Genomic DNA, 10,978 nt, shown 5'->3' on the forward strand with positions numbered 1-10,978 from the left:
GGCATATGAGAAATATATAATGTTATTATACTAAGTGGGGCTGTACCCAGAAAATTGACAAAAGCAATAAAAATGGGAAAAAGGAATTTTCTATTTTTTTAAACTATCTTATTTTATTTTATAAGGCAAATCCATTTCTTCCTTCCTTCCCTCCTCATGCTTCTTTCTCCTTCCACCCATGACTGATTCCACCACAACCACTCATCAAAGACAATATGGCTTCCCATGGGGAGTCACTGAAATCTAACACATTGCTGTCAGGAAAAACCAAGGCCATCCCCACTATATCTAGACTGAGCAATGTGTCCCTTTAGAAAGAATGCCTTCCTAAAATCCAGAACAAGCATTAGGGATGAATGCCGACCTCACTGCCAGTGACTGCACACCCTTGCCAAGGCATACAACTGACACCTACATCCAGAGGGCCTAGTTTGGTCCTTTACTAGTTCCCTTGCTGTCAGGCCAGATTTGGAAGGGTTTGTAGCAATTTCCAAGGCCAAGTTAAAGCCCATCACAGTGGGAAGACGAGGCAGCTAGTCCCATCCTAGTCACAGTCAAGGGCAAACAGGAATGAATGCATGCTCGCCTGTCTTCTGCTCCATCTCTCCCCCTTACACAGTTCAGAACTACTGCCGCATGAGTGTTTTACACTGTACTTCTCAGGAATTTGCTGGGGTGGTGTAGGAGGTCCTTTTGTTTGTGTGTTGCTTTCATTGGTTAATTAATAAAGAAACTGCTTGGTCTTATAGGGCAGAACTTAGGTAGGTGGAGAAGACAGATCCGAACGCTGGGAAAAAGGGCAGAGTGGCAGAAAACATGGTTCTCCTGCCTAAGACAGACAATGGTCAGAACTTGTCAGTAAGCCACAGTCATGTGGTGATGAACAGATTTAAAAGAAATGGGTTAAAATCAGATGTAAGAGTTGGGCAGTGAAAAGTTAGAGGTAGTGGGTTAGGCAGTATTTAAATGAATACAGTTCTGTGTGATTATTTTGGGTGTAATCTTGCTGGGTGCTAGAACGAAACAAAGGGACCCGCTACTACAACACTGAAGCTAAAATATTTAGAGCATGTGAGAAGAGAGCCATTTTACAACAAATAGACATTACTGTGAACATTGGTGAGTAACAGCTAGTGCCTTAAACCCAATTCTCTAACTTCAAAATAGAATGTTCTCACCTCCTCAAATCTGTACATATAAGATTTAATTTTCATAGTCATTAATTGACAGAGCAGTGCTCTCAATACAATCCTTGCCTTTCTTCTATTTTACAAGGAACTCAGGAGATAGAACTATGATCTATCCCTGAGTGATAAGAAGAAAAGGTTCAGTGAGTGTGAAAAGTAAGAACTTCAGCTGATCCTTTTCAAATTCATAGACTAGCCTTTCTAGAAAGAGAGGAAAATAGTTCTTGTCCTGCTTCCTCATTTATATGGGTTACTGTGCTTACCCACTGCTATCACCTGCACCACAGTAATAGTCAGCTTCATCTTCAGGCTGAATGTTGGAGATGCTTAAGTAGCGATGAGCCCCAGAGCTGGAGCCAGAGAAGCGATCAGGGATTCCATCTCCCTTGCCATGGTTTCCATTACTACTAAGCCACATCACGTACTTAGGAGCCTTTTCTGGCTGTTGCTGGTACCATTCAATGGTGTAGGTGCTGTGCTGACTACTCAAGGTACAGGTGAGTTTGACTGAGGCTCCCAGGGAGGCCGAGGCTGTGGGTGACTGAGTCAGCACAGGTTGGGAGAATGACCCTGGAAATAGAGAAACACATTACCTCCTGGGATGAGAGAAGAGAAGAGAATATTCCTTGTTTCAATTGGTTTCCCTCAACTGGTATCAGGGTACAGATGACTCTGCTTACCTGTGCAGTGAAGGAGGAAGAAGAGGAGAGGAATCCAGGCCATGGTGCAGACACCACTGAGCTCTGCTGAGACAGACATGGCGTGGTTCTCTCTTATCCTTTAACATTTCTCAGAGAACTGACAGGGCCCTTCTTGCAAATATGCAAATTTGTCTTGGCCAAGAAAATCCCTCTTAGGTGTTTGTGCCGTCAAAAGTCTGTATGTCACTTCCTTCCTGAGTCTGCCCAAGAGATCACAGTAGCCCCAGCTGCAGGGCCTACTGAATCATGAGGAGTCACAAAGAGATAAATGTTTGTATTCTCAGCTTAGTGTCTCCAGATACTTCAGTGGACCCTATGAACCCCCACTGAGCAGGTTTAGTTCTGTCATAACTGTGAGCACCATACTTTCCCAAGGCTTTGACTAATAAGCATTTCTGATCAAGGACAGATTGAGTTACCTCCTCTGAGGCTGACTTTTACCTCTTCTCTTTAGTTTTCTTCTCCCCAATAAGAGCATTCGGTAGACCAGTGTCCTTACCCTATAGCCTATGATCCCCAAAAGACAGATATCATATCTTAGATATACTATTGTTTAAATATTATTTTATGATAAATAACAGTAGAAAAACTACAGTTATGAAATAGCAATGAAAAATGTTATGGTTTGGTCACCACCAAATTAGAAACTGTACCAAGGAGTCAGCACATTAGAAAATTTGAGAATCAAATTTGCAGACCTTAATTTATAGGGATGTCTCAGTTAGGGGCTTTTCCTATTTATGCTGAGGACAGAGAAATTTACTCCATGAGCCCTTTCTCAGAATGCTCAAGAATCCAGACTTATTCTGTCTACTTGGTTCTTCAGCAGATTGACCCATAGAGACACACTGATAAATATTAGTATTTAGAATGATTAATACTGTACTGCATGAATCTCTTGATGCATTGTAAATAAAAAAATTGAAAAATCAAATGGCAATACAAAACAGAATTATAAAGAAAAAAAGGTGGAGGAAGAACACAGTGAGACTGTATTTGTCCTTAAGTAAGGATTACAGAATATTGACAAAGAATGTCTATGTGTCGTTTTCAAAAATACACTTTTTGACACCTGCCTACTACTTATGTGATAGAAAAAAATATATATTTAACTGACAGATCTGTATAGGGATAGATGTTCACAAAAGGGAACCGCTCTAAATTGAAGGTGATAATTAATGAATAATGATAGAAAAATGAGGAATCATGATTAGTCATTGGAGAGATTGGTCAGAAGTAAGAGGAATGTCAGGACTATGTGTGTTTGCTCAGTTATGTTTTAACTTATGCATGATTAAAGGAACTATCTACCTACGTTGACACTGTCAAACCACCAATACACCAGGCTAAGGGAATATGCAGGAGAGGAGTTGTATGGAAAGAGCTTAAGAGTCAGATATAATGGATGTCTCCAAGGAGACAGCATCTTCCAGAAACAACAAGACTGATTCAAATGTGAAGACATAGAAACTACGAAAACAAGCATGTAAGACTCACACAGGTTCAAATCAGACAAATAGCCAACACCAAGAAAAAGAAGTAATCAAATAGTCATAACCTTAGCTGAAATTTATTTGCAATAGATATCACGGAAAAGTGAAAATCAGTTATCTCCAAAGGAGTGTTACTGAGAAATATCAAACACTGAAATATATGAGACTCCAGGCCTCATAGCAAGGGGTAGTTTGTTAACATTAAACAGACTCTATAGTGTGTTTGTATGTGTTTTTGTGTGTGTGCACTTTTTGTTTTTCTTTAGTCTGATTAATTTCCCCATTTCACTTTGTCTATTTTGGTTTTTTTCTGTTGTTGCAGCTTTATTTTTGTGGGTGAGTCTGTTTTGTTTTGTATGAAAAAGAAAGAACATGTACTTGGGTGGGTAGAGAGCTGGAAGGATCTGGGAGGATCTGGGGGAAGGGAAAGTATATGATCAAAATATATTGTATGAAAAGAATTTTAAAAGAGAATCCGAAGACAAAATATTAATTGACAAATGACAAAACAATAGAAATAAAGAAATAGAAAGGAAGAAATAAAGAGAGAGACGGGGGGAAGAAGGGAGGAAGGGAGGAATGGAGGAAGGGAGGGAGAGAGAAAGAAAGGAAGGAAAAGAAACAACCTAGGGTTCTGTTATCCCTGGTTGAATACATGTGCAGAACTGTATACATTGAATCCTACTCAGAACCTGCTCAGAACAAACAGATGGCTCTGGTGTGGGAAGTCCTTCTGTATATGTGTTTCATTTAATGGTGTGGGGAGTTCTTCTGTATATGTATTACATTCAGTGGTATAGGAAGGCCTTCTGTATATGTGTTTTTATTGGATAAGTGAGTAAAGAAGATTCTTGGGCCTATAACATGGCAAAATAGAGCAAGGATGTAATTCCAAGTAGAGATAGAGGAGAAAGAAGGCAGAGTTAGAGAGATGCCTTGCGGCTGCCAAAAGTAACAGATGCCTCAGAACCTTACTTGTAAATCAAACACCTTGTGGTGATAATGTTAAGAGTTAGCTAAACATATGCATAAGCAAGTGGTAGAGCAGTGTTGCCATTAATACAATTTCTGTGTGATATTTCAGGTCAGGGTGGCTGAGAATGAACAATCAGCCTATGCCTACATGGCTCAGTATGTGAGAATGCTTGTCAAGTTTCACAATAGGAGTTGATTCCTGAACCTACCATTGTGGAAGGAATAAGTCAAATTACATAAGAGGTTCTGTAGGTGTCACAGTCATGCTGTGGTATTTACTCACACACACACATACGCACATACCTTCAATCATTATATATATATGTATAATTATATATATATATAATTATATATATGTATGTAACTAACTACTTAACAGATAAATTTAAAATCTCATGATTCTTTCATAACTATTTTGCCCACCTGAGCTTTTCAGTTCGTATTAGGCAGTTTTTTGATATTATTGACATTTAAATATTGGTGTGAGTTACTTGGGAAGGAGGACTTCACAAGTAAAGGATGACAGAACGCAATTCAGACCTACAGATACACAGGGTTCATATGCAACTTGAGTTCTATAAGTATTGAATTAAGACAAACTACAAACTATTGTGATTCGGGTTATGGACTTTTCCTTTTTCTTCTATTTATTGTTTCTAGTACCGTGTATAACTAAAGAATTCCCTGACTTCCAGTCTGTGCTTTAAATGACAGGATTAACTTTCTTAAGGTTTCCTATTAAAAGTGGCAGACATGTCCTTCACTGTCATAGAGTTCATCAAGTGTTCAAAATTGAGTTTCTAATAACAAAGTAATACTTGTGTGACCACACATTCACAGGAGGCTGCTATTGGAGAAAACACATCTACTAGAAGCTGCACTACTGTGTCCTTGTTTGCAGTACTAAACTATTGAAAGAGGAGAAATACATTTATGATTTAAGACCGAAAATTGTTTAACCTTAGAGTTTATTTGCAGTCATAAAGCAAGAAATATGAGCCAATGTGTCAATATGTTTAAGAATAAAATGTGAGGGAAGATGAAAGAAATGTGCACATCTTCAAAAATACTTTATAAATTATTGCCTAGCTTGTTAGTTCCTGAAAATACAACAACAACATGGCACTTTAAAGAGAGGATTAATACAAGTGACTTGTGTTACCACATACTGATTTCTGGAGGAAAGATTTGCAAAATTGACTCATTTAAATTGTTCACCTGGTCTTGATAATTTAGGTATATGGTATCTATCTAAAAACATGCCCTTTTTTTTACATTTCCTCAATTTTTTTTGAAGTACAGGCTTTTGTAGGAAGATCTAATGATTCTCTGAATTTACTCAGTGTCTGATGTTATGTGCCCCTTTTCATTTCTGATTTTGTTAATTTGTATGTGCTCTCTCCACCTTTTGATTAGTTTGGATAGGGGTTTGTCAATCTTGTTGACTTTCTCGAAGAACCAGCTCTTTGTTTTGTTGATTCTCTGTATTGTTTTCTGTGTTTCTATATTGTTGATTTCAGCCCTCAGTTTGATTATTTCAGTCTTCTACTCCTCCTTGGTGAGTCTGCTTTTTTTTTTACTAGAGTTTTCAGGTCTGCTGTTAAGTTGCTAGTGTTAGCTTTCTCAATTTTCTTTATGTGGGCACTTAGTGCTATGAACTTTCCTCTTAGCACTGCTTTCATAGTGTCCCATAGGTTTGGATATGTTGTGCCTTCATTTTCGTTGAATTCAAGAAGACTTTAATTTCTTTATTTATTTTTCCTTGACCCAAGGAAGATTCAGTAGTTGACTGTTCAGTTTCGTGAATTTGTAGGTTTCCTGCAGAAAGTATTGTTAAATTCTAACTTTACTCCATGGTGATCCAATAAGACACTGGTGATTACTCCCAATTTTTTTATCTGTGGATATTTGCTTTGCTACTGAGTATGTATCAATTTTAGAGAAGGTTCCATGACATGCTGAAAAGAAGGTATATCCTTTTCGGTCTGGGTTGAATGTTCCATAAATATCTGTTAAGTTCATTTGATTCATTACATCTGTTAGTTCTCTTATTTCTCTATTAATTTCTGTCTGGTTGACCTGTCCATTAGTGAAATTGGAGTGTGGAAATATCCTTCTATTTGTGTGTGGAGTTTGATGTGCAATTTAAGCTTTAGTAATGTTTCTTTTACATATGTAGGTGATCTTGTATTAGGGGCATAGATGTTCAGGATTGAGACTGAATCTTGATGGATTGTTCCTGTTATGATTATAAAATGTCCTTTTACATCTCATCTTACTGATTTCCGTTCGAAATCAATTTTGTTAGATATTAGAATAGCTGCACACGCTTGTTTCTTAGGTTCGTTTGATTAGAAAGTGATTCCCAACCCTTTACTCTAAGTTAGTGTCTGTCTTTGAGGTTGAGGTGTGTTTCTTGTAAACAGCAGAATGTTGGATCCTGTTTTCATATCCATTTTTATAGGTGAATTGAGTCCATTGATATTAAGTGATAACAATGACCAGTGATTGTTAATTCCAGTCATTTTTTTGGTGGTAGTGTTTATGTGTTTCCCTTCTTTGGGTTGTGTTAGTGGATGGTTATCATATGTCTGTGTTATGTGGGTATTGTTAGCTTTCTTGTGTTGAGGTTTCCCTTCTACTACTTTCTGTAAAGCTGGGTTTGTGGAAATGTATTGTTTAAATCTGTTTTTGTCATGGAATATTTTGTTTTCCCCACTGATGGTGAAAGAAAGCTTGTCTGGGTATTGTAGTCTGCGCTTGCATCCATGGTCTCTTAGTGACTGCAACACATCTATCCAAGCCCCTCTGGCTTTCATGGTTTCCATTAACTTATCAGGTATAATTCTGATAGGTTTACCTTTATATGTTACTTGACCTTTTTCCTTTGCAGCTCTTAAAATTCTTTCTTTATTCTGTGTGTTTTGTGTTTTAACTCTTATATGGCAAGGGGATTTTTTTTATCTATTGTATTTGGTGTTCTGTAAGCTTCTTATACCTTCATAGGAATATCCTTCTTTAGGTTGGCAAACTTTTCTTTTATAATTTTTTTGTATATATTTTCCATGTCTTTGAGCTTGGTATCTTCTCCTATTATTCTTAGGCTTGGTCTTTTCAATGTGTCCCAGATTTCCTGAATCTTTTGGCTTAAGATTTGTTGGATTTAATGTTTTCTTTAACCAACGAGTCTATTTCCTCTATAGTATTTTCAGCAACTCAGATTCATCTATCTCGTGTATTCAGTTGGTTTTACTTTTCTCTGTACTTCCTGTTCATTTACCCAGAATTTCCATATACAGAATTCCCTCAGTGTATGTTTTCTTTATTACCTCCTTTTCAATCTTCAAGTCTTGAACTGTTTCTTTCACCAGTTCGATTGCTTTTTGTTAGTTTTCTTGAGTATTCTTGAGGGATTTATTAATTTATTCTAACTTTTTGTTTATCTTCTCTTACTTTTTTCTTTTTTATTAATTTTTTAATTAAAAATTTCTGCCTCCTCCCCACCTCCCTTTTCCCTCCCCCTCCCTCCTCTCCCCACACTGCACTCTCCTCCCCCTCCCTCTCCAGTCCAAAGAGCAGTCAGGGTTCCTTGTCCTGTGGGCAGTCCAAGGTCCTCCACCATCCATCTAGGCTTAGGAAGGAGAGCATCCAAACAGCTAGGCTCCCACAAAGCCAGCACATGCAGTAGGATCAAAACTCAGTGCCATTGTCCTTGGCTTCTCAGCAGCCCTCATTGTCCACCATATTCAGTGAGTCCGGTTTTATACCATGCATTTTCAGTCACAGTCCAGCTGGCCTTGGTGAGCTCCCAATAGATCATCCCCACTGTCTAAGTAGATGGGTGCCCCCCTCGTGGCCTTGACTTCCTTGCTCATGTTCTCCCTCCTTCTGATGTTCATTTGGACCTTGGGAGCTCAGTCCATTGCTCAAATGTGGGTCTCTGTCTCTATCTCCATCCATCACCAGATGAAGGTTCTATGGTGATATGCAAGATATTCATTAGTATGGCTATAGGATTGGGCCATTTCAGGCTCTCTCTTCTCAGCTGCCCATGAAAATGGATGGAAATAGCAAACATTATCCTGAGTGAGGTAACCCAGACTCAAAAAGATGAGCATGTGATGTACTCACTCATAATTGGTTTTTAGAAATAAATATAGGACATTGAGCCTATAATTTGTGATACTAGAGAAGCTAAATAAGAAGGTGAACCTAAAGAAAAACATAGTTATCCTCCTGGATATTAGAAGTAGTCAAGATTTCTGGGCAAAAATTTGGGAACTGGGGGGTGGGGTGGGATGGGGGAAAGGGGAGATGGGGAGAGAAAAGTGAGAAGGGGAGGATAGGGAGAACTTGGGGGAATGGGATGGTTGGGATAATGGAAGGATGGATATGGGAGCAGGGAAGTTTATATCTTAATTAAGGGAGCCATTTTAGGGTTGACAAGAGCCTTGACTCTAGAGGAGTTCCCAGGGGTTCAGAGAGATGTACCCAATTAGGTCTCTTACATTTCTTTAAGGGATTTTTTCACTTACTCTTTAAAGGTCTCTATCATTTTCATAAAGTTGTACTATCCACAATGGGTAAGATCTAAAACACCAATGATAGCTTATGGTGGAGAGAATATGGATTAAGGGGAACACTCATTCATTTGTTGGTTGGAATGTAAACCTTTGCAACCACTTTGGAAATCAGTATGGCAGTTTCTCAGAAAATTGGGAGTCAACCTACCTCAGGTCCAGCAATACCACTCTTGGGAAAATTCCCAAAAGATGCTCAATTATGCTACAAAAGCATTTGTTCAGTTATCATCATAGCAGCATTATTTGTAATAGCCAGAACCTGGAAACAACCTAGATGCGTTTCAACAGAAGAATGGATAAACAAGTGTGGTGCATCCACATATTAGAGTACTACTCAGTGGCAGAAAAACAATGACATCTTGATTTTTGCATGCAAATGGATGGAACTAGAAAACATTATCTTAAGTGAGATACCCAGACCCAAATATGAATATGATAAGTACTTACTCATTAGTGGATACTAGCCTAAAACAAAGGACATTAAGTTTATAGTTCATGATCCTAGAGAAGCCAAATAATAAGGTGAACCCAAAGAAAAGCATATATAGATCCACTTGGAAATTGGAAGCAGACAAGATCTCCTGACAAAATTTGGTAGCATGTGGGTGGGGGTAGAAGGAAGTGGAGAAGGGGAAGAGGACAAGAGAAGGGAAGGGTTGAGGAGAGCTTGAGGGAATGAGATAGTTGAGATGGAGAAAGGAGAGATATGAGAGCATGGAAAGAGATATCTTGATTGAGGAAGCCATTTGGGGGTTAGCAAGAAACCTGGCTCTAGAAAAATTCCCAGGAATCCACAGGGATGACCCAAGCTAAGACCCTAAGCAAAAAAAGGTGAGGGTGCCTGGACTGGCCTTGCCCTGTATTCAGACTGATGATTTATCTTAAATATCACCATAGAACCTTCGTTCAACACAGATGGAAACTGAGGCAGAGACCCACATAGGAGCAATGGACTGAGCTCCCAAGGTCTAGTTGAAGAGTGGAAGGAGGGAGAATATGAGCAAGTAAGTCAAGACCATGAGGGGTTCATCCACTGAGACAATTTGCCTGAGCTAATGTGAGCTCACCAACTCCAACTGGACTGGGAGTGAATGAGCAAGGAATCAAACTAGTCCCTGTGAAAGTCATTGACAGTTGGGTCAGACTGAGGAGCCAATGACAATGGCACTGGGATTTGTCTCCTCTGCATGTACTGGCTTTTCCTGTTCTCTTTGCGCATATATCTTGCTAAACCTGGATGTAGTAAGGAGGGCCTTGGACTTTGCACAGGGCAAGGTGCCTTGCCCTTTCTTAAGATTGGATGGGGGTGGGGAGAAAGGTGTATGGAGGGAATAGGAAGGGAGTGGGTGGAGGGGAGGAAGTGGGAAAATGGATTGGTATTTTTCAAATTAATAAAATATAATAACAATAATAAATAAAAATGAGAAATTTTTAATAAACTACAGAAAGGAGGTAAAATAATGGACACAGTAAGCTAAGCACCCTATGGCCTCTTGCTTCCTTTCTTGTCCCTGTTGTTTGCCTACAATCTTAGGTTATCATTGGTCAGCAGCTACAGCGCCCTATATGCACATCAGTGTTCATGTCAATCCAATGCTACCTCCCGATGTACTCAAAGCCGTTTTAGGAAGCACAGGGACTCACTGTGCTTCAGCTTAAGCTCATCTGACTAAACTCATCTGCAACACTACTTACAATCTTATAATGAGATTATATACAATTGTACGCAGATTTATTAATCATCACCATATCTTCCCTAAGGAACAGTATGCCAATCTAATATCAGGGAAGAAATTATTGTAATATAGATGAGATATTTTAATTAAGGGAGACATTTTAGGGTTGGCAAGGGACTTGGCTCTAGAGGGGTTCCCAGGTTCCACATGGATGTCCTCATCTAGGTCCTTGGGCAGTAGAGGAGAGGGTGCCTTAACTGCCTTTGTCACATAGTCACACTGATGACTATCTTGAATATCACCATAGAAACTTCATTCCACGACAGATGGAGATAAAGACAGAGACCCACATTGGAGCACTGG

The 10,978-nt window shown here is 39.0% G+C and overlaps 1 protein-coding gene across 1 annotated transcript in view; it reads right to left on the bottom strand.

Moving 5' to 3' along the window:
• LOC142847896 (immunoglobulin lambda-1 light chain-like) overlaps positions 1–1,955 on the bottom strand; it is a 270,740-nt gene extending 268,785 nt beyond the window's left edge. Inside the window, exons 1-2 of the mRNA XM_075969149.1 lie at positions 1,868–1,955; positions 1,448–1,757 (exon numbers count right to left, since the gene is read on the bottom strand). Coding sequence (XP_075825264.1) covers positions 1,448–1,757; positions 1,868–1,946 — 389 coding nt within the window. The 5' untranslated portion in view covers positions 1,947–1,955. The remainder of the gene's footprint in view (positions 1–1,447; positions 1,758–1,867) is intronic.
• Positions 1,956–10,978: the final 9,023 nt, after the last annotated feature.

Source organism: Microtus pennsylvanicus, chromosome 1 (assembly GCF_037038515.1).
Source record: "Microtus pennsylvanicus isolate mMicPen1 chromosome 1, mMicPen1.hap1, whole genome shotgun sequence".
In the NCBI taxonomy this organism is placed as follows: domain Eukaryota; kingdom Metazoa; phylum Chordata; class Mammalia; order Rodentia; family Cricetidae; genus Microtus; species Microtus pennsylvanicus.